The 23966-nt window shown below is 38.1% G+C and overlaps 1 protein-coding gene across 2 annotated transcripts; it reads right to left on the minus strand.

The window, feature by feature from the left end:
* Positions 1-207: 207 nt before the first annotated feature.
* cacng5a (calcium channel, voltage-dependent, gamma subunit 5a) lies at positions 208-22348 on the minus strand. 2 transcript variants are annotated; one of them, XM_036569521.1, is made up of 6 exons: positions 22153-22348; positions 16707-16748; positions 10401-10487; positions 4551-4691; positions 3034-3179; positions 208-465 (listed from the first exon to the last, which is right to left on the minus strand). In XM_036569521.1, the coding sequence occupies exons 1-6, from the start codon at positions 22346-22348 to the stop codon at positions 208-210; spliced, it is 870 nt and encodes a 289-aa protein (XP_036425414.1). The 2 variants fall into 2 exon arrangements, with proteins under 2 accessions (XP_036425414.1, XP_036425415.1); XM_036569522.1 differs by lacking the exon at positions 16707-16748.
* Between the last annotated feature and the right edge of the window lie 1618 nt (positions 22349-23966).

Here is a 23966-nt window from a genome sequence, read left to right on the forward strand (position 1 = left end):
CAATTAGATAGTGTCGTGGGTAACATTTACTCTTGAGATTGGGGTTTAAATCCCTGCTCAGGCAGTATGACTGTAATTTTATATTATATAACATTATATGATGTTTTTACCGGCAAAAACACATTTAACTGCCCAGATAAATAGTTTCAGACCATTTCCTTTGCAGGACTAAGACTTTTGCACAGCGCTGTATGTGTGTGTGTGATTTCAGCAGGGGGAGGATGACATCTGGTCATAGTCGGGGCACTTGAGCAGGGCGGGGTAGTTGGAGCTCATCTGCAGCGAGGCTTCACTGGAGATGTCCGAGGGGCTGCGGCCGCGGGCCCAGGCATCCGGGTGCAGGAACTGACCCGAGTAGTCGCTGCAGTTGCTGAGACGTGGCCGGTAGAAACCCGGGTGCGGCCGGTACATCTCCTCTGCTGTGTAGCGCTTCATGAACAGATAGACTGACATCACACCTGCTGCCTGCAAGACAGACATTATGACAGAAAAATACCTCATGTGTGAGGAAACATGGTGCATATTCTGTTCCACAGCTGACCTATGCATGCTCCACAAATGTGTTCCGTCTTAGCGACTGTTGCTACGTTGGACAAGCTTTAAAGAAAACTGGCAGAAATCCTTTCCAACCTAATGAGAAATTGTGGTGAAAAGCTCTTTGTCTAAATATCTAGTGTCTTTCTGTCGCTCTCCCTGTTATCATGCATTTTCATGTTTTCTGTTTTTGTTGTAATGTCAACATACATGGCAAGTACAATGGAGAACATTCTGTAAAGCTTGTCCAACCTAGCAACAGTTGCTATGAAAAAGTCAGCTGGACTGGGTTGCAATGGTTTTGCGTAGATTTATATGTACGATTGTGTGTAAAGTAGTCCTTTGTTACACTAGCTAGTTTCGAACTATTACTAAATTTGGTTGCACCACAAATTCTTAAGTCATGCCTTAACTAGCAACAACTAACTAATGCGTACATCACGTTAACATGATGAACATGTTCAGATCCAATCAGTAAACCTGCTGCCATGAAAATGCGTTGGCAGTCTGCTCTGACTTCTCCATGGAACAAAAATACAGCCTAGAAGAGAACAATGTGTAAACCGAATAAAACTAAATATTTATAGTCTTTGCCTGTTTGTTCTTTAAAATTTCCCTGAGAAAACCAAACATGCAGCTTTTTAAACAACAGTTTCTGGCTAACTGACAGAACAGCAGATCAGTTTAGCTGTTTGTGCAGCAGCTGTGTCTCACTGAGCTGGAGCTGTGGGTGTTTAGCTTCATGCTTGGAATTAAAACCAGGGTGATGATTAGAGCTGTACATAAAATCACAGCGTATAGCGTTTAGAATTTTTAGGTGAGTTAACCCAAAAAGTCATGTCTTCAGTCTTTTTGTGCTTTCTATGTGGTTTCTGATGGTTTCCCCAACACTTACACTTGCTGAGGGAGAGGTGTAAATATTTAGTAACTACTAAGCTCAAAGTTAAAACTAGCTTGTGGTGCAACTCATTCTGATGTAGTAATGCATAGAGCTGAACTTAGTAAACACTTGCATTACAGCTAGCCTACCTTTGAACTTATGCACAGCTGGTGCAACCGGCCTCTGCAGCCAGTTGCCCCAGTGCAATGTGAGTTTGATCGTAAGTTGGAGTATAAAGTCCAGTCTAAACCTTACGTCGAGAGTAGTCAGTTTAAAACTGACGACACACAGAATTTTGGTTGCACCACAGACACTTTCATTTTAACCAGCAGCATGTAAAGTGATCTTTGTGCAAAACACTGACGCACAGAATGACGTTTCCACTCTCAATCAATCAGTAAACGCTACCTGACATAAACAGGAAACATTACAAGCATGATATCCACACGCAGGGAAATCGCTCGTATTTCTGTTTTTTAGCCACTTTTACTTCGCTTAAGGTATGTCTGTCGTATTAGCAATAATTCAAAAAGAGACTGTTTTACAATGAAGTGGTGTCCTCAAAGCGTCTGTCTTTTGTATGTGTGTTTATTTTGTTCTGCTGCTGTAATTCTTCTGATGTTTAAACTAAGATCTCGTGCACAATATTTTAACAGCACTTTATCAATGAAGGGTCAGTAATGTTAGCAAAGCTACGGGTAAGGTAATCACTATATGACTCTGCTGAATAACAAAAAGGTAATGTTAGCTATAATCTGTTATATATAAAATAACCCACCAAGTTTTGGAATGACTCTTTAGAAAAACATTTCACCAGACACAAAGTAGGACTCAGGGCGCCGTTCCTGTTTGTGACTAGGAGGTCTGTGATCTTTTCTACCTCCGGCTGATGAAAACAGGTATAATCTATGCTGCAGAAGTGTTTGTCAATGCAAACCAAAACATATTTTGTTTTCTTGCAAGTTTTCCCATTGATCAAATTGACCAGCCATTTAGGCTGAACTTACACCTATTATAGGGTATGTGTTAATTTTAACTATGTTACTTGGTGCAACTGGTTCTAAATTCTAGTAGCTCGTAAACTTGAATGTAGAGGCAGTTTACATTCAAACTAGGATACAAACAAACTTACGTTCAGCTGGTGCAACTGGCTGCTGGTCCCTAAATTCATTCTATTGTAAATCTACTCTATTCTGTTGTATACTGTTCTTTTCCGTTCTAGAGTCTTGTTCTATACTTTTCCATTCAATTCTACACTTTTCTATTCTGTTTTTTTCTACTCAGTTCTTTTGTATCATGTTGTATTGTAATGCATTCTGTTATATTCTACTCTGTTCTTTTCTATTCTTTGGTCTATTCTATTTTACAAGTGAAAGCAAGCTAACACATATTAACATGTATTCATATACGGGGAAAAAATAAACTATAAAATGTGGCTTGTACAAAAGTTATGGCACATTTATAATGTTTGTTTTATTTCTTTCCAACATGTTAAAGACTGAAATTCATTTGCACTGCACTGTGTAGGCCTGTAACTGAAGCGAATAGAACAGAACATACTGAAGATCGGATTTAAATGAAACAAATGATGTGTTCAGCAACAGCAGGGGCTGCTTTACCTCAGTAAGCAGGAAGGAGATGGCTGCGAAGGCGAAGGACCAGCCGTACTTATAACTGAAATAGGCTTCATTCGTCTTTGTTCTGTTCAACATCTCATCATTGATGCTGGAGATATATAACACCAGACCAACTACCAGAGAAAGACCTGCATCAGAGAGAGAGAGAGAGAGACAGATAAAGAGAGAGAGAGAGAGAGAGAGAGATGAGTAAGAGAAACAGAAAGAGACAGGTGGGTGGAATTACAGTATTGTATAATACTTCCTTACTATTCCTTAGATTTTTTAGTGTAAAATAATTAATAAATGACTTGAGTTTTGAATATCATGCTTCATATTATATTACACTTAACTCAGACTTACACCTAAAACTCCTTACTAAGAAAACAGTGATAATATGTTATCATTAACATAGTAAATTACACAATATGCTCTTTGGAACATACCTTGGTTACAGTCAGCACTTCTAGAACATCAAAGAACTGCATTCATCATGAAAATGACTTATTTAGAGCAATTATAAAGAAGCTGTAAACAACAACAATCAGTGTATAGTTACTGCATAAACTACATAATAACAGGTAGCTGACTGGACGTCAGCCCATTATGACATCATTTATTTTTACCAATTGTTTAATTTGTTCTCCATTATTTTTTTTCAAAAGTTGAACATTTTCCATTTGTATTTTATTTTAACTTTTGTATATGTGGCACCACTATTTTGCTGTGGCTACGTTTTTTGCAAATTTCAGAAAAACTTATATTTACTCGATATTGCATATCGATAACATCTTCAGGTGTCGTGATGTTATATTTTTACCATATCACCCACCCTTAAAGGTGCACCCGGGTCAAAATGTCAAATCTAATCATTGCTTCATCTGTTATGAGCATGCCTATCGCCTCCTGCACTGGTGCTGCAGTAGTCTCTAGAGTGGGATTTTCTGGTTAGACTAGGAAAACCTCCCCTTCTGATGAAGTATCTTGAAGGTGGGAGGAATGTTTGAAAAAGTGGTTTGGGGTGGATAAATGAGGGTGGGCTTTTAAAAATGTTTTTCCTGCCAGCTGGCGAATGAGGAAAGAAGCCAGATAGCGAACATTACTGCTAAGAAAAACTGAATACCATTATTTTTTTACCAACTTATTAGCCTCTACTTCAGCGGCTATGCTAGCAGACAAGGTTCCTTTACTGGCATGGGGGGGATTCCCAATGGTTGTATGATGTATTTGCATAATGCATGCTAAGCATTGTAATGAGAGAATATTGATTAAAAAAAATCACACAAAAAGGAAAACAAATTGTGAATTCTTCCAAATCCATGAGGCTGAGGGAAGCAATGCAGCACTGCACAATATTACATAACATATTATATGCTATCAGAAGTTCTCTGTGCATTTAAAGTGGCTCAACTAATTGTTTCATCTTCACTAAAATCTTTCCAGTACTAAATCTCAGATGCCAGATGGTCTCTTTGAGACCACTCTTCATCTTTGAAAGCCTTTGGTCAGTTGTTTAGTACCTGAGAGGATGAAGAAGATTCCAGAGACGAAGGCCAGGATGGTGCGGTGGGGGCGGACGTGTCCGATGTTGTTTAGGACGAAGCCGATGAACATAAAGAAGAGGCTGACCAGCGGGAACGGAGTGGCCGAGCGAATCATCTCTGCACACACGAACACAAAGCAGACAAGAACTGATCCATACCTGATCAAATGCATTGATCACTCTGGGTTTCCCTCGGGCCATCTGCTTATGCAGGGCAATGATTCAGGCTTTATGAGATTATCACTGAAGAGGAAAATAATTAGAGGCAGTTTAATGAATAATTTAACCACATTAGTATTCATTTTCTCACTTCAGTGCAGCAATGATTAAATGTCTGCAACTTAACAGATTATGTAGATTATGTAGAATGATTCCAAATTTCAACTGTTAGATACAATTACAGTTTTAATCTGTGTCTCAATATTATATTAAATACAAGAGATACATTAGACCCAAAAGTCTGCAGACACTTGCTCAGCGTTTCTTCTAAAGTCAGGGTTTTTATAGAGTTTGTTCCTCCTTTGCTGCAGTAACAGCCTCTACTGTTCTGGTAAAGCTTTGCACTGAATGTTGGAACATTGCTGTGAGGATTTGATTGCATTCAGCCACAAGATCATTAGTGAGGTCAGGTACTGATGTTGGATGATCAGTTCTGGACACTCCAACTCATCCTAAAGGTATTGGATGGAGCTCCATCACTTCAAAGAACGCAGTTCCACTGCTCCACAGCCAAATGCTGGGGTCTTTATAGCCCTCTAGCCCACGCTTGGCATTGGACATGGTGATTTAGTAATGTGCAGTTGCTCCAGAGAGTCCCATTTTTTGATCAATGCTTTTCTATGGAGAGTAAAGCTATGTGTGGACAACTGAACACCTGTGTCAGCAATGGGTTCACCTTAAAGTAGCTGAATCCACTAATTTGAAGGGCTGTCTAACAAGCTGTTTGGCAAAAACTTTGTACTAATCTTTATCGTGTAAGATTTGGCATAGTACACTGCAAAAAATAATATCTTAACAAGTGAAAACTTCTTCTATGCAGGCAATAAATCTAACATTTCTCATTATAAGAATGTTATAAAAGTGATTAAAACAAGATTTTCACTAGTATCTAGTAAAAAGTGTCTTATTCCATTGGTAGATTTGTTTACTTGTTTTGAGAAGTAATGAAGATAATTTTGCTTATTGCAAGAAATAATGCTTAAAACAAGGAACATGATCTGGGATAAGACACTTTTATAAGGGAAATCTGCTTAAAAACAGTAAAATTTGTCTAGAAATAAGTTAAATAATCTTACAGTATTCTTACAACAGTCTCATAATGAGAAATATCAGATATATTGTCTACATTTAAGATGTTTACACTTGCTAAGATATCATTTTTTGCAGTGTAGTACCAAAATATTAACTTGCTGTAAACTTGAACTAACAGGAAGTGATAAAATGATGTTACTATGCTAATGTACATCATATGAAGCTGTGACCTAATAGGAAACTACTGAGTGTGCCCAGAAAAAATGGTTTATTTTCCTGACCACGTGCTGTGTGTCTAAGCAAGCATATTAAGGGTTTGAGGGTCCTCAAGCTCACTGGATATCAGTGCCCTGGCGGATCAGAGATTATTGGAAATCTTTTGACCTCCGAGGTCATGCTGTGCTGAGAAAGGTCCCATGTGACTTGGCTTGCATTTTATCCTGAGACACTGTTAACTGGAAGGAAAGAGCCAGTAATTCTGTAAAATCCAACAGGATTCACTCTATGTACAATTAAATGTAACCAGTAAATGCAAAGGTTGTTTTTTGGAGACTTTTGCTCTTTATAGATACTAAGATCAAGCACAGCTTAAACCTTTTAAACCCTATTAGAGATGAAATGATACAGCTTCTTCTTTATAATATCGATGCCAATATTGAAACTGTATGCTGATATTTCTTCTCAAGAGCTACACTAGGTAGGATTTGGGGATTTGGAGACCTCTCTGGTAGCAATGTGTAATTGCACACAACATGCAGAACACTTTATAAAAACTGCTGAGCTTTAAAATGCGCTATTTTAAATCAAAGCACTTAAAGGGGAATTTCATAGATTTTTCAAAATGTCTGCCTAAATAAATCATTAAGATGTAAACAGAGTGAAATGCTGTAGAGAAACTGTAGAGAAACTACAGTCAGAATTATTCACAGTGGTGGTGATAGGAACCAGACGTCCACCTCTAAAAGCTCCCTCACAGAAAGTTGCACGAAATGGTTATGAATATGCTGCCTGATATCTGAGACATTGTTTTATGATTGTTTTGAGAAGGTTTTGATGTAAAATGTACTTTCAAATCCATTCATGGCGGAGGAATATATGCAGGGCGTTCTAAGGCAAAATAGTCTAAAAAAAACTTATTTTTTTCATATTTATAACTATTTTACCATCAACATTACATAAAAAACCTCAGAAGACGTGTAGCTTCACTGGTGGTTTTGGACAGAAAATAAATTGGCTATATTTGTGTTGTAGACATTGTGACCCCTGGTTCCTATCAACACCACTGTAAAGAAATCTGAGTCTGTACGTTTCTTTACCATTAACGATTTAACACCAAACCACTCTGAATGACTTTGTTTATATCTTAATTGATTGAATTATGCAGAATTTTTGGAAAATTCCCCTTTATTAGAGTTTGTTTTTTGCTACGAATCATCTGCACTCTTCTCATCTCAACTCATAGGGTGATGGATATTTGTAAACCTTGAGTTAGAAACAGGCTCACTGCCTCAGAATGTGCATTTTTATAGCTACATCATTCAGTGCTACAGTTTTTCCCTGTCAGCATCTCCCAGCCCAGCCCAGTTTAACACATCTACATGCACGTACAGCACGTACACAGCACATACACCATAAACACCTACAGCTCAGCACTCAGCCTTCTGTGAATAACTCCACGCTCCTCTTAAAGGCATAATCAGGACACTGTTAGAGCTGAACTAGCTGTGCACAGAGACGCTACCCTACTTTAATAACATCACTGTAATGTCCAAACCTTGTGACTTCATGATCATGCCATATTTTGTGATAAATAGATCAATAGAAATGGTTCAAAATTACTTGAAATAAAATAAAGTTGAAGGGCAATTCCAAATTTTCTGCATAATTCAGTGGTTGATGTAAATAAAGTCATTCAGAGTGGTTTGATGTGAAATGCTATAGGCAAGCTCCCTCACAGAAAGTTATCACATGAAATTTGTTTTATAATAAAGGCCTAAAATGTATTTATTAAGGTGCTGCACGGTGGCGCAGTGGGCAGCGCTGTCGCCTCACAGCAAGAATGGCCTGGGTTCGATTCCCGGCTGGGCGACTAGGGTCATTTCTGTGTGGAGTTTGCCTGTTCTCCCCATGTCTGCGTGGGTTTCCTCCGGGTACTCCGGTTTCCTCCCACAGTCCAAAAACATGCAGTCAGGCTGATTGGAGATGCTGAATTGCCCCTAGGTGTGAGTGTGTGACTGTGTATGTCTGTCTGTCTGCCCTGCGATGGACTGGCGACCTGTCCAGGGTGTATTCTGCCTTCCGCCCAATGACAACTGGGACAGGCTCCAGCACCCCACCACGACCCAGAAGGATAAGCGGTTTAGATGATGTATGTATGTATGTATGTTTGTATTTATTAAATTACACTCATAGTGGAAAGGTACATGCAGGGTGTTGTAAGGCAAAATAAGTCCCAAAGAAGACTCACTGTTTTACCATCATCAACATTGCAAAGAAAAACTCAGAAGACACATGTGTGCTGACTGGTGGCTTTGGATGGTATATAAAATGACTGTATTTGTGTGATAGACATGAACCATTTCACCACTGAAACCCCCAAAATAAAACGTTGTGGCTCCCAGGGTGGTTCAAACAAAGGACAACATGGCCTTGGGTTCCTGATCCGTGCGGTAGAATATAAACGCTACTTCAAAACGTACTGTTCACTGTTCACCCAGTCCATATATGGAAATCGAGAGGCAAAAACAGCCTGTTTTGATTTAGTTTTTGTAATGTCATTGTAATATCATACACCAATGCCTTTGGACCGGACACCATTTGAAAGTAAGCTGCAAAAACAGCCTGTTTTAAATTTGTTGTTTTTTCAATGTGATAAAAGCCAGTCCATTTATATTTTTGAGGCTATTCACCTGCAGTTTAGCCCCACCCATTCAGGCTGAAGTTATAAAGAGTGTTTCGGCCCAGCACAGTACAGGACAGCCAATCAAAACATATCTCATTTACATATATCAGTTTTAAAGTCACAGTAACAAAAATAACCTATTTTCTAAAGAGAGGATTATGAAAGAAATAAATCATGACTTTTGGGACATAAAACCATACCAGTGTTAAAAGACTATCTTAGGGAAAAAATACACTATAAGAAGATTGTGTATAGGTATATGGGCCCTTTAACACACAATAGAAAGCAGGGGCAGTTTCTCTCTTTGTTGTGATTTCAACACTTATCAGCACTCAAGAGTTTAAACCAGATCTAAACCAAAAGAGGTCCAGTATGAACTTTTAACAACAGTTTAGACAATAAAACTTTCAAATCTTTGTTTAAAACCTGCTTTTCATATCAAGGAAGACACTTTAATGAACATGAAGCTGAGTGATGAAGATGGAATGTAGACCTTGTGGGTAGATCTACTCCACTCTTAAAAAAGATGGTTCTTTATTAGGAAAATGGTTCTATATAGAACTATGAACATTCAAAGAACCTTTTGTACAATTAAAGGGTTCTTCAGATTGAGGGAGAATGTGCTGTAGATGGTTCTATCTGGAACCCTTTTGAAAAGGGAACTACAAGCTTTTATCTTAACAACAGCAGAGCCCTTTTTTGGTGCTATATAGAACCCTTTTCAAAAAGGTTATGGAAAGATGGTTCTATCTAGAACATTTTTGAAAAGGGTTCTGCATCACACCAAAAAGGGTTTTTCTATTGTCACAAGCTCATATCATAACAACAGCAGAACGCTTTTTGGTGCTATATAGAACCCTTTTCAAAAAAGTGGGTTTTTCTTTTTAAAAAATGGTTCTGTATCACACTAAAAAGTGTTTTTCTGTTGCTTCAAGCTTGTATTGTAACAACAGCAGAGCCCTGTTTGGTGTTATATAGAACCCTTTTCAAAAGGGTTCTGGATAGATGGTGCTGTCTGGAACCTTTTAGAAAAGGGTTCTATATCACAGGATTCTACATTACACCAAGAAGAGTTCTTCTCTTGTTACAAGCTTGTATCATAACAACAGCAGAACGCTTCTTGGTGCTATACAGAACCCTTGTTCCATCTAGAACACTTTTGAAAATGGTTCTGTATCACATCAAAAAGGGTGCTTCTATTGTTACAAGCTCATATCGCAACAACAGCAGAACCCTTTTTAGCACCAAGAAGCGTTCTGCTGTTGTTATGATACAAGCTTGTAACAAGAGAAGAACTCTTCTTGGTGTAATGTAGAATCCTGTGATATAGAACCCTTTTCAAAAAAGTTCTAGACAGAACCATCTACAACACATCCTCCATCACTCTGATGAACGCTTTCACTATGCAAAGATCCCTTTGGGTTGTTCGGCTTCTTTGAGTCTTTGTTGTTCTAAACAGAACCATTGTCTTTACTAAAGAACCCCTGAAGAACCATCTTTTTTAATGATGAACTCAACTGAAAAGTAACAGTGAAAATCAAACACAACTCTACACATTTTAAAAGAAGGCAGTGAAGATCTGTGAATTTGGAGTTTTACTCCCTCATAGAACCTTTCGAATGTTGTTACAGTACTGATAGTATGAGATCAGCTTTAATAAGACGCATCACTTACTCAGGACGCTGACTGTGACATCTGACGTTAAGTGGACGTTGGTGGGCATGATGTACTCGATGGTGAAGCAGCGTCCCTTCTCTTTACCTGCAACACAACATTAATCAGATCACACACGGCAAACAGGGCCACATGTTACACAAGACTTAATGCTCTGAGAAAGCAGTGCAGCTACGATTCACTCTGGAGGAGAATTATCTGGAAACAGAAGCATTAGCAACATCATAAAAGCAGTAGAGGCAGAACATTTCAACTATAGGAACTGTTCAAAAGGGGAAGAAGGAACTGAGAGAGAGAGAGAGCATGACAGAGAGCAAGAGAGAGAGAGAGTATAGTGTATCAAACGCCTTATTGCTGCTTTAATATTATTGTATACTGTAATACATTAAAATATACAGTATCGTCAGCTTTACTGTAAAACTAGCTGCCAAAATAACTTTTTTGAAGCAGCAAAGGATCATCATCCTCTCCACTGCAGTTCAGTTTTTTTTTTTTTACTGTTTTTCAGTTTTCCATCATTTAAATGCATTTAAAAGAACAGCTGAGTTACACTGATCTCTGTTATCCAGAGTAAACGTAACACATTTAAACTAGTGACAAAAGTTAGTTAACATTAGCCTAGCTAGCTAACACTTCATTGTCTACGGGATTTGCAATGTCATGTTAGCGCCAAGCTAACATTCACTTTCCCACTGTAAGGTTAATACTATACAGTTCTAGCTTAAATATTGACTTTTAGAGCTTGTTGTACATACATGTAACATTTTTACTTTATTTATTGCAACTTTACTTAAGTCCCTAATTAAATAGTTAATACATCTGTCAATATTATAAGTGCAGGCTTTTAGCCTGTTAGCTTTTAAAAGAATAACTGGTTGTATTTCTTTTTAAAAAAAATGAAATGCAATAATTGCTTTAATTAGGATTGTTTTGCTCTTTAAAAAATATTTTGTCATAATTTAATGGCAATTTTAATACTGCCGTTTTAACACTTTCATTTCAGTTCAGTTTTGTAGTGCAGTTAAAAATACAGAACAAAAAACAAGCATAAGTGGTGTAAATATTGATTACAGTGATTACCTGGCAACTCTGCTGCCAGGAAGCTACTAAAAATATACAGTAATTACAGTAGCTTTTCACAGTATGGTGTAAAAGTTAATCCGCAGGCCCATATGCTAAGCCCCCGTTAATTTGAGACACAACCACAAGACAAACCCACCAAGATTTGATGTTATTGCACAAAATATCATTCCCATGCCAGAGTAACCACACATCATCTTCATTAACTGTTATTTTTATTATTTTATTTTACATACTACTACACACCAGTGCAGGCTGTTAACACAAAAGCAGTGAAGTGACAGACAATAGAAAATCATCCAAACCTCATAGCAAGACACTGCAGACTTGATGCCGATGCTAGGCAACGACTTTGTAGGAGACGATAAAGCCATTTAAATGTTTTTACTTCTTACTTTGCGCACAAACAGAAAATGGATACTTCTAAGATTACATTTGACCGACAGCCAATTTGGTCAGACTTTGAAGACGAGACTACACTAAATTCCCAAACTGTCAGTTGGTCTGTGTGGAGCTGGAGAACAAACTGCCGGCTGTGCAGCGAGTGAGCAGAGCTCGTTACTCTGACGTAGCAACAAGCTGCTTGTTAAGGAACTATAATTTGGCGAAAGGAACTGCTGATATTAAAACATATTAAATGCCACGTTCACGGCCCAATTTATTTATTTCTTACTTTATTTATTTAACTATTGTATAAAAGCAATAGAACACTCAAGGTTGTGCGTTATTGCTATAACATCACGGCTGTGATGTTGTTTCGCAATAACACTCCCTCTCGTGTTCTGTTGCTTAAGTGATCTACTCTGTCAGGGTTTGGGGTGTTTTTCCTCTGCAGGCACATCTTTTGTCTGTATATGCCTAACAAATTTAAAAGCTGTGTATAGGAAATGCTGGCACACTGTGGAGGAGGACTAAGAAAATGAGGTGGAGCATAGAATTGCATTGAAGAAGCAGAGGGGACATGCAGTGATAACATGAAAGGCAGAGGTGACTCAAGAACCCCCTCAAAAAAATATGGTCCATTATGTAAGTGCATACCCTGCATACCCAGGACACGACCTTAACCTCGGCAAACAAAAGGCTTTTTATCATTAATTAATATAGTCTTTAATAGCAAATAATCCACATTCAGTTCACTCTCATAACCACATAACCTACACATCATTTTCACAGCAGGTACTGAATGAAGTTAATAACTGAAAAATAAGCCTTTAAGAGTTAAAGTATATTATATTGCAGTTTCAGCTGGGGACTAATGAAAGCTCAGAATCCTCCATATCTGGGGAGAAAGGGATATTTTTGATGTATTTGGGATATTTTCCCGGTAAGTACCCATTATAGCTGCTGCTCAGCTGGTAAATAACTGCTCCAAACCTGAGAGAGAATGGCAGACAGATGAAATGATGCAGAGATTTTCAAAAATGGATTTATAATGCTCCCTATCACCATGGCACCCGCAGAAATGGATTAACAGGAAAGTGAATCAAATTACACTCCGCCTGCAACTTTCTGAATTTCATAATGTGCATATAAACAATGTAATTTTGCCAGAGAGTAAGAGATTGAGCACATGTGCATGTAAGAGAGACAGAAAAAGCTCTCTCACTTTATCTGTCTCTCTTTCTCTTTTTCTCTCACTACCTGAGTAAAATGATCCCACAAAACCAATTCCAGAATAGTTGGAACATAAAGTGAAATGAAAATAACAGTGATGATGGTGTTTCTAAATCTATTTTAAGCTATGTTTGAACAAAAACAGTAGACATGATGAGACAATGGCAAAATGTGTAGAATTCCTAAACTTATTAACTTCATTGATTTTTGTACATATACATTCATTCTGAAATTGATGCCTGCAACACCTTCGGAAAAAAAGTTGGTACAGGTGCAATTTAAGACTAAAATATCATGAAATGTCCAAAATACATCTAAACAGGTGATGCAATTATGTTTGGTTATAAAAGGAGTCCTTTATGAGCAACTTTGCCACTTTGCCAAAAATGCATCAGTAAAAAGTCCAAAAATAATGTTCCTCAACCGGGAATTGCAAGGATCTTCGTTATTTCACCTTCTACGATGCATAATACCATCAAAAGTTTCAGAGAATCCAGAGAAATCTCTGTACATAAAGGAAAAGGCCAAAAACCATAAATGAATGTCTGTGACCTTTGTTCCTTCAAACCATTGTCAATAAACACTTTATCACTGCATCCACAAGTGCAAGTTAAGACTGTACTATGCACAGTGGAAGTCATATATTAACAGCATCCAGGAACACTGCCGACTTCTCTGGGCTTGAGCTCGTTTGAAATGGACTGATACTCAATGGAAACATACTGTAGGCTGACGGATCCACGTTTTAGACTGTTTATGGAAATAATGGATGTTGTGTTCTCCAGACCCAAGAAAAAAAGGACCATCCAGATTGTTAATAGTATGAATTACAAAATCCAGCATCTGTCATGGTATGGGGATCTGTGAAAGCACCATTAATGCTGAATACATTTGGGAGCAACATGCGCTGCCTTCTAGATGCCATCTTTTTCAGGTACAGCCCAGCTTATTTCAACATGACAACACCAAATCACATCCTGCATGTGTTACAGCGGCATGGGTGCATAATCAGAGAGTGTGGTGGCTAGACTGACCTGCCAGCAGTCCAGCAGTTTCCCATTGAAAACATGTGCTTTATTAAGCTATAAAAAATGACAACAAAGGCCCCAGACAGTTCCACAGCTGAAGTTGTGTATAACAGATGAAAGGCAAAAAATTCTGCTGTCAAAATTGGATCAACTGGTGTCTTCAATCTCTATATGATTATTAATTGTTTTTAAAAGGAAAGGTGATGTAGCACCATGGTAAACATGCTCCTGTCCCAACTTTTTTGGAATATGTTTCAGGCATCATATTTAGAATGAGTGTATAATTTAAAAAAATGACGTTTATAAGGCATTGTTTTTGTACCATTTCCACTTTATTGCAGGTAAAACAGAATTTACAAATCACTGCTTTTTATTAGCATTTCACATAATGTCCCAAATTTTTTGGAATTGGGGTTGTAATAGGGGACCACTGAGGGACCAATGGCAACACATTCTAACTAGAGCAAATTGTTTAAACCTTCACAAGGTTTTGAACTGGCTTCTACACTCACTGTCAATTTTATTAGAAATGTCTATCCTGTACTTCTGCTCACTGCCCACTTTATTGGAAAGCCCTATGTTCTATTTTATGAATTTGATCTACCTTATAGGTCCACTATATATGTGTACAATTAACAATTACAGACTGTAGCCCATTTGTTGTAACACATAAAAAAAAAAGTGTCCAGGCTGACTTACATTTTTGAGTTATTTGAACTTCAAATAAAAAGTTAATAGGGCGGAAAAAACACTGATTCCTTTTCTGTTAACATAATATTCAAAACCCAATTAACTCAAACTTTTAAGGCAGCTCAAAGACTTAAAGCCAAAACAACACTTTTTTTGTTTGCAGTGCATGCACAATTTAGCTCCCCCCTTTAGCTCATTCATCATTGCTCAGTTTCTGACCACAGGACTGCTTTTGTTCAGATATTATTTGGGTGGCCATTCTTAGCATAGTAGTCTCTTTCTGCAGCCCCCCAGTGCCTGGAACTTTGCCAGTGAAATTGAAATCAACTTTGATAAAAAAATAAAAAATAAATAAATAAATAAAAAGACTTTTATAAATTTTGACCTGCTTGCTCACCAAGACAGGTGAAAATCCAGCTCGTTACTGCTTTTGTAAACCACACACAATCCATCAAAATATATTTCATCAACATAATTGAAGAATAAATGCACAGTTCAACTGCAGGAGCTCCAAAAGCTTGAAATTAACTGCATTTTATGGCTGCTATGAAGAAAAGTTAAGGTGTTAAGTTGTATAATTAGCTATTTTAGAGATGGGACCAGTTTTCTAGTAGAAAGACTTGTTATAGTAACATGTTGTCAGTGCAGTGGTGGACAGGGAGGTTCACCTTCAGTTAGAGCAAACCAACAACCAAGAACAAGACGCTTTCATGTACAGCCAGATGCTGATTTGTTCTGGCAGGCTGAGTTCCCTGAGTCAGACGCTCGAGGTTTCTGGGTCATTCCCTCAACACCGTGTGGCCGATAGGTCTACAGCAATAAGGCCACTCAATACTCCACTTAGTCAGGCCTGTTTAGCCTTAAATGGACATGAGCCAAGCCAAAATTCAGTTATATAACCCATTAAGAGGAAATAAAGCATGCATGGGCTTCCTTTAACCTCCAATTAAACGGTTACTACTGCAGACATTTTCCAGCATTTTTGGCTTTTGTTAAGAGCTCCAGACATTTTCCAAAACCAGTGGTCCAAAAAATATGTATCTGTGTAGAGGCATTATATTGACATGTATTATACAACAGGTAGTTCCAACCACATAATCTGAAAGATGTTCTACTCATTTGTTGTATCTGATAACAGCAAGTTTTCCCAATACTGCTATCATTCTTTAACAAAAGTGGTCACTTTAAACCTCTGGAGCTACTTTTTTTGGTAAAAAACTTAGCAAAATTAAATATATACATTTGAAACAATGTTTGCAATTTTCCTAAAGGATCAATAAAGTTCTTTCTTTCTTTCTTTCTCTCTTTCTTTCTTTCTTTCTTTCTTTCTTTCTTTCTGTCTTTCTTTCTTTCTTTCTTTCTTTCTTTGAGACCCAGAAGGATAAGCGGTTTAGATGATGTATGTATGTATGTTTTCATTATTACTTATGATTTGTATTTCAGCTTTTGTTTGTGATTTTTTTCATCATTTCAAAAATTGTTGCTTGAAGAGACTTTTAGAAACCAAGAAAAAGTTCCACATGTCTGATATTTTTACTGTTGATCCGCTGCCGCTCAAACTGTCTGAATGTGTCTGTGCCGACCAGCGTAGGAGAGCAACAAAAAACAGCATTTTTAAACACTATTTCTTTTGACTCCTAATTATAGGCCTCTTTAATCTCAGTCAAATATTTTGACCTTTTTCATTTTCAGTCCATTCATTTTTTCCTTCTCCTGTAGAGTTACCATTTGAGGAAGTGAGGTTTCATTCCAGCAGCGACAATAAATGTGTAAGTTATGTAATTATAAGAGTGATTATTTGAAGAGTGGTTTCACATACAGACCCTTAGGGTTTAAGGTATTAAAAAAACAAAGAGAGAGAGAGAAAGAGAGAAAGAAAGAGAGAGAGAGGTACCTGGTTCCCCGGTGGGCAACACTCTCTCAGGTGGTGCAGAATCTAGAAGAATAGACAAGAATCAAAGTCAACCTCCACCTGCTGCACCTCCATGTCCCTGCATCCTTTAAAAAAAGCCTAGGACTACAAATCCTATTAGGTTTTAGGAGGGATGTCAAAGGCTCGTCCATCAGGATAAGCAGGATCAGTCACGCATGCAGGTTTGAGGGGGGAGGATAAAACTGGAGATGATCGTTTTGCAAGCTGCATATGAAAAGACTGAGCTTTCATTCATTTAAAGGGAGAGCTTGACCAACCATGATAATGTGACTAACAAGGATAGAAGCGAATAGCCACCAGTTAGCATGGTGTCATTTGCATAATGCTAATTATGTAAATGGATAATTGCTTTCTTTCACTTTTGCATGATTAAATGTTTCTTTACATGGTGAAATGGTTCTTCAGCTTGATGGAAAACGGCTGTATATGGTTCAATATAGAATCTTTTAGGAAAGGGCACCAAAAAATGGTTCTTCTATTGCAAAAAGTTTGACATTGTAACAATCAAAAGAACCCTTTTTGGTGCTATATAGAACCCTTTTCTAAAGGGGTTCTATATGAAACCATCTGTGGCACATTCTCTATCAAACTGAAGAACCATTACCCCATGCAAAGAACCATTTAATCATGCAAATGGTTCTCTGAGTGTTCATTGTTCTACATAGAACCATTTTCTTTACTAAAGAACCCTTGAAAAACCATAATTTTTAAGTGTGTCAATTTTCTCCAAGGGAAAAATGAGTGGCGTTCTACAGAGTCGCTGCCATCATAGCTTTTTTTGTAAACTAAATGTTGCACATCCCATATGCATTTTAGAAATCTATTGTGGCCAAAGCACTCCTGGGATCTGGGGCTGCAGGAAGATACTGAAGATATCAGGGTAATATGATGAGTTATAAAGAACATGAACTAGTGCATAGAAACTACATAGTAAGAAGTAGCGGACTGGATTACAGAATCTGATTGGAAGTCACTCATTATGCTGTCAGTATTTTAGCCAAATTTATCAGACATTTTAAAAAGACTCACAACATTTCTTCCTTTGAGACATCCATATAAGAAGCAATTCAAAAAGATCTCAGTTTTTTTTCAACACATTTTATGCTTCTGTAACATCACTAACAAAAGTCTTAGGACAAGATTTCTTATTTAAAAAACAGTATTTATAGATTAAAAAATATTTTTAACGTAGGACAAACAAAAATATGGAACAACTAGAAATAGTACCGCAATAGCCTAGCAACACCTTAGCAACAACTGAGGTATCATAGCATTGGCCTAGCAACACCTTAGTAACATCTTGGTATAGCATAATAAAGGCCTAGCAATACTTTAGCAAACACCTGGGATACCATACCAACAGCCTAGTAACACTTTAGCAACCAACTAACAACAAATCAATGCCTTAACAATAAGCTAGAATACCATAGCAACCTCGTAGCATTACCATAGTAACTACTTGAAATTACTACTCTAATCGGCCACTTCATTAAAACCACCTCCTTGTTTCCACACCTATTGTCCATTTTATCAGCTCTACTTACCATATAGGAGCACTGTGTGGTTCTACAATTACAGACTGTCGTCCATCTGTTTCTCTGCATACTTTGTTACCCTGTTGTTCAATGGTCAGGACCACCACAGAGCTGGTATTATTTGAGTGGTGGATCATTCTCCGCACTGCAGTAACACTGACATGGTGGTGGTGTGTTAGTGTGTGTTGCACTAGTTTGAGTGGATCAGACACAGCAGTGCTGCTGGAGTTTTTAACACCTCAGTGTCACTTCTGGACTGAGAAAAGTCCACCAATCAAAAAGATCCAGCCAACAGCGTCCTGTGGGCAGCGTCCTGTGACCACTGATGAAGGACTAAAGGACGAGCAACACAAACTGTGCAGCAGCAGATGAGCTATCGTCTCTGACTTTACATCAACAAGGTGGACTGACAAGGTAGGAGTGGACACAGTGTTCAAAAACTCCAGCAGCACTGCTGTGTCTGATCCACTCGAACCAGTGCAACACACACTAACACGCCATCACCATGTCAGCGTCACCGCAGTGCTGAGTATGATCCACCACCCAAACAATACCTGCTCTGTGGGGGTCCTGACCATTGAAGAGTAACAGAGTATGCAGGGTAACAGATGGACTACAGTCTGCAATTGTAGAACTACAAAGTGCTCCTCTCTGGTAAGTGGAGCTGATAAAATGGACAGTGAGTGTAAAAACAAGGAGGCAGTTTTAATGATGTGGCCGGTCAACTTCCACAACTGCTTTTACTCTTGAGGCTTTATTAGCTGGCTTAGATCCAACTTAAAGTTCGTTTATCAACTTTTTCTTTCTAATTCTTGTTTGAGCTCACTTTTTTAGCTTTATTCCACCTGCAATGGTACACTGTCACAAAAAGGTACTATACAGGTAAAATTTTGTTCAGCAAGGTATAAACAATGGTCTTAACAGTTTTTTGAGGGCTAATAGGGTCACTTTCAGAGGGGGAAGGTGCATATTTGTACCTTTTCATAACCTTTCATACTGATTTAAAATGGAAAAATGAAATAAAAAGCCAAAAGTCAAGACAGATTGTATGGAATCAATGCAACTTAATACATAATTGCAGCAGAATACGAACTTTGTTCCCAAACTAAAGATACTGTGACAGTTTGCCTTTGTTCTGAGAGTGTAGAATGACCCAGCCATTGCTTGTTTTTCCACTCCTGTTTTTTCTTAAATAGTTTATTTCTGCAAAGACTGAACTGAAATGATTAAACTCATAGTTCTGTTGACTTTTACTGTACTGCTGTTTTGTACTGTGTCCTTTGCAACTTGTTCATAAACCTAAGAAAGACAAATTATCGTGATACATATTGCATATCGTCAAAAGGGCTTCACATCTTTCCCATATCGCCCACCCATAAATGAGGATGCATTGCATAGTATTATGCAGGGAGGATGAATTGCATAGATTTTTGTGGATAAAGGCAGGAAGTGGAGCTCAGGGTGAGTGCCACCGCAGCTTGGCTTTGGTGAGAGAGAGTGAGCGGAGATGCTGAAATGGAGCATGAGCGTGTGAAAGAGACTGACACTTTCCCTCTCTCAGCCTGACAGAAAGAGAGAGAGGAAGAACCACAGGGAGAGCGCCACGCAGCCTGAAAGGAGATATTCAGAATTACACAGACACATACAGGGAGAGCATTGTGCAGTTCAAATGGGGCAGCAGATGAGCGGATGATGAAAGAATGAGGAGAGACAGGTGTAAGAGAGGCTGTATTGTTCTCAGAGGCAGCAGCGAAGGCTGCGAGCAATTATAAGCTGTAACATGTCATCACTGCAGTGTTCACTGCTGTAAGTGTCACTGTGGGCACTGTTAGTCTATCAAACACAAACGAACAAGCCTTCTTAATGGAGCTTCATTGACACAAGCTGTTTCTTCATGACACTGTATAAGCTCTCAGGGCAGGAGAGGTGGCACTGTGCCAAGCTTGTCTCATAGCAAGATTTTTAAAACATAGATTCACAAACTCATACAAACTCAATATTGTGCAAAAGTTACAAATCACCCTTCATTTATTTCATTTACAGTCAAAACAGCCGTCAAGTACAAGTTACTTATTGTTCAGGAGATGTTTCTGATGAGATTAGATAGAAGATAATCCACTTGTAAACGCAAGGAAATAAAGCTACATAGAAAATGCGACTCCAACAACCACCTGGAAGACCTGGTAGACACCAAGACTGTCCCCATCAGATAAACAGCACTTAAAGCTTTCATCTTTGAGAGAGACAAGAAAATCAAGCTGCTTCAGATCTGAAAACATCCACAGGTGTTTCTTTCCATCCTTCCACTGTAAGAAGACAACTCAGCACTTTGGGTCTGAAAGGATGTGTAGCTGTTCAAGAAGCCCTTACTGAGAAAAGGAGACAGACACATCAAACAAAGAAGCTGAACAATGGACTGACCACCCCAGAGTCCAGACCTCAACATCACTGAATGTGTTCACTTGGATCGTGTGATGCAAAAAATGCTAAACCAACTTCTAAGACTGAACTTGTGAAAATATGCCTGTATATTTGTTTGAGAAACTGAAAGTGAGTCTCCTGAGAAGAATGGAAGCTATAATAAAGGCAAAGAATGACACACTGAATACTGAAAGAATCTTATATTCAGTTTTCGACATAATTTGTTTTCTTCTTTATTCCTCCAACTCTGAAAAATTAATAAGTTAACTTTTAATACTTAATGGCCAGTTAAACTGGACATAAAATACATGAAAGGGTCTCTGAATTTTGCACAATACTGTGCGTTCAGTGAAAATGTAGGTATAAGGTTTTGTTCTGATAGCAACAACATACAAATATGACTTAGTATTTAGTATTTCTTTGCTTAACCAATTACTGGAATTACATAGGGTTGCATAGTAGCTTGGAATAATAATAAAAAAAACTCATGTATGATCTTTAATTTTAAACTAAGTGTGACATAGAACCGCAGAGGTGACATTGTGTCTCAAGTTGAGCAAAATGGCTGTCCAAGTGGAGCTGTATAAATCCAGTGGAGACTGTGACTAGGCCTTCAGTTCGAGCCTTAAATGTCAAAACTCAGTCAAAAAAAAAGAAAAAACAAGAAAATAAACAATAATGCTAATTTATGTTAGGGCCCCTATGGGATTTCTAATAGTATGTTAGCACTATGCTGAAAGTGTTGCACAAATGCTCTAAAATTACTTGTAAAAACCTTGTTCCTTTAACGTCCATTCAGAATTACAAATATTCTTTCCTTCTGTAGAGTTACCATTTTGGAGATACAAGGTTTTGTCACAAAAGTGACAACATATTTGACCTTCTATGTATCAGCTTTACAGTTTTTCAGTAGGTATTTCTGGCATAGACCTGATGCCATTGTTTTCCATTCCTAACAACTAACTAAAACCTTGTAATCACAGTCAGTCCTGTATCTTTGTCTTTCAGAGGGCCTACAGTGAAATTTTTCCCACTAAGTTGCTCACATTGTAAATCAAAGTGTGATTGGTTGATTCTTGTGTCAGTTCCTAATTATGTTATTAATTTATCTAACATGTAGGGCCTTCAGTTCAGCTCCTGAAATCCTAATCAATGGGAGAGCTCACTTGGCTGTATCTTTCAAGACACCACAGAGAAAACAATCTTGGTTGAACTGTAAATGAATTGTACAATAAATAGATGTTAAACATTCAATATTTATCTAATTTATTGGTAAAAATATAAAATATTGTTCTGTGTAGAGGATGTGTAACTTATTTTCACTTAAAAAAATCCACAAAGCATAACGCAACTTAATTTGAAGTGTTCAAACCTTTGCATTTAGCAAATAAACTTTGCAGCAATGACCAAACTAGCACGCTAGCAAACACAAATGCAGACAGACCCCTCACCTGCAAGGAAGCAGACCCTCCAGAGGCCAGAGTGGAGCGACATGCGTATCTCCGTGCTTTGGTTTAGAGGGAGTATTATCCCCTCCTCCAGGTAGAGCCAGTAGTCGGTGCTGACGGCGATGCCCAGCAGGCCCAGGCTGCACACAGCAAACACACTGCTCAGCAGCGTCAGGGCCTTCCTGCCACACACACTCATCACCTCCAGTCCAGCACGGGGCACCTCACACAGGACACAGGAGCTGCAGCAAGACACAATGAGACAGAGTGATATACATGCTAGCTGTGAATGCTGTGTGCAGGATGTAGCTTAATATCATTGCTGTTCTATAAAAACCCTTTTTTAATACCAGCTGCTGTTTACAATGTGTAAACACTTTCTGTTGAATGGACCAACTGATCTGAACTGATCTACAATTACTTGGAATAAAACACACAGTGAAGGTAAAAATGCGCTTTCCTTCCACTGTAAACATTGTCATTTTAGAAATATGATGTGCTGTGCGAATTTGTTATGTATATTTCTATAGTCATGCTGACAAAACAATGTAATTTCACATGGTAGTATCGAAATATTGATATACACTCACTGGCTACTTGAGGCTAACATCTTCTATTTCTACTCCCTTTTTTTTAAATAACACTTCCATTCTACTTCCACTCACTGGGCAGAAACAGAATTTAACTGGCAAAAATTGACATTTAAACCAGAAAGAGAAAAATTACAGGCAAGCATGCAAAGTCATTTGCAAATGAAACAGAAATGTATCAAAAGGTACACTATATGGCCATAATAAGACACCTGACCATCACACCTATATAAGCTTGCTGGACCTTATATGGAGTTGCCTCCCTTTGTGGCTCTAACAGCCTCAACTCTTCTGGGAGGACTTTCCACAAGATTTTGGAGTGTGTCTGTGGGAATCTGTGCCCATTCAGTCAAAAGAGCATTTGTGAGGTCAGGTACTGATGTTGAACGAGAGGGCCTGTCTCACAATTGATGTTCCAGTTCTTCCTAAAGGTGTTCAGTGGGGTTGAGGTCAGGGCTCGCTTTGCGTACAGGGGTACAGTCATGCTGGAACAGGAAAGGGTCTTCCCCAAACTGCTGCTACAAAGTTGGAAGCACATAATTGTCGAAACTGTCTTTATATGCTGTAGCATTAACATTACGCTTCATGGAACTAAGGGGCCCTAACCCTGAAAAACAACCCCAGCCCATTATCCCTCCTCCATCAAACTTGCAAATTAATGCATTTAAAAATGCATTTTAAAATTAACATATCAAGAGCTTTTGTCAATTTTCTTAAGATGGCGAAAGATGATTAAATGAGGGCCGTTAGACTAAAGTGACGGACATTTGTTCCATTTAGAGCACTTTTATGAAGGGTCATTTACATGTAATTAAAATTATATGCCTCAGGCCCAGATAAAAAGGCCTCAATCAGTTCTACTTTCCTGTTCATTTTCCCGTCTCACTTTAGTATGAGGTGTTCGTAGAAATTATGCCATATATGGTGATCTTAAGTAGTTTTCTGCATAATAGCCTTCCAAATGAAACAAATGTACATCACTGTAGTTTAAGGCTCCTTATATCAGTGCAATGTCATGTTCTTTATAAAACATCCTTGATCATCTTTTCAATACTGACACTGTTCATAAATACTCAAGAATTGCTTTTTATTGCTCATTATTCAAAGTTTATGCATGCATTGTGACATCCCCATGTAGACAGCCTTCAGAGGAAGTGTTATCAAACATTCTTACTTAACATCAGTTAAAGTAATTTGAAATATTTGCTTTTCAAAAATCATTTTAGT

The sequence above is a fragment of the Colossoma macropomum genome, unplaced genomic scaffold (genome assembly GCF_904425465.1).
Source record: "Colossoma macropomum unplaced genomic scaffold, Colossoma_macropomum, whole genome shotgun sequence".
NCBI lineage: Eukaryota > Metazoa > Chordata > Actinopteri > Characiformes > Serrasalmidae > Colossoma > Colossoma macropomum.

Excerpts from the sequence above, each read along its gene's own strand:
- cacng5a (XM_036569521.1), bottom strand. The coding sequence starts at position 22,348 with ATGAGTGTGTGTGGCAGGAAGGCCCTGACGCTGCTGAGCAGTGTGTTT. Across the intron at positions 10,488-16,706 it reads GTTGCCCACCGGGGAACCAG|GTAAAGAGAAGGGACGCTGC; the intron begins GTACCTCTCTCT and ends GTTGTGTTGCAG. Across the intron at positions 466-3,033 it reads TCTCCTTCCTGCTTACTGAG|GCAGCAGGTGTGATGTCAGT; the intron begins GTAAAGCAGCCC and ends TCTGTCTTGCAG.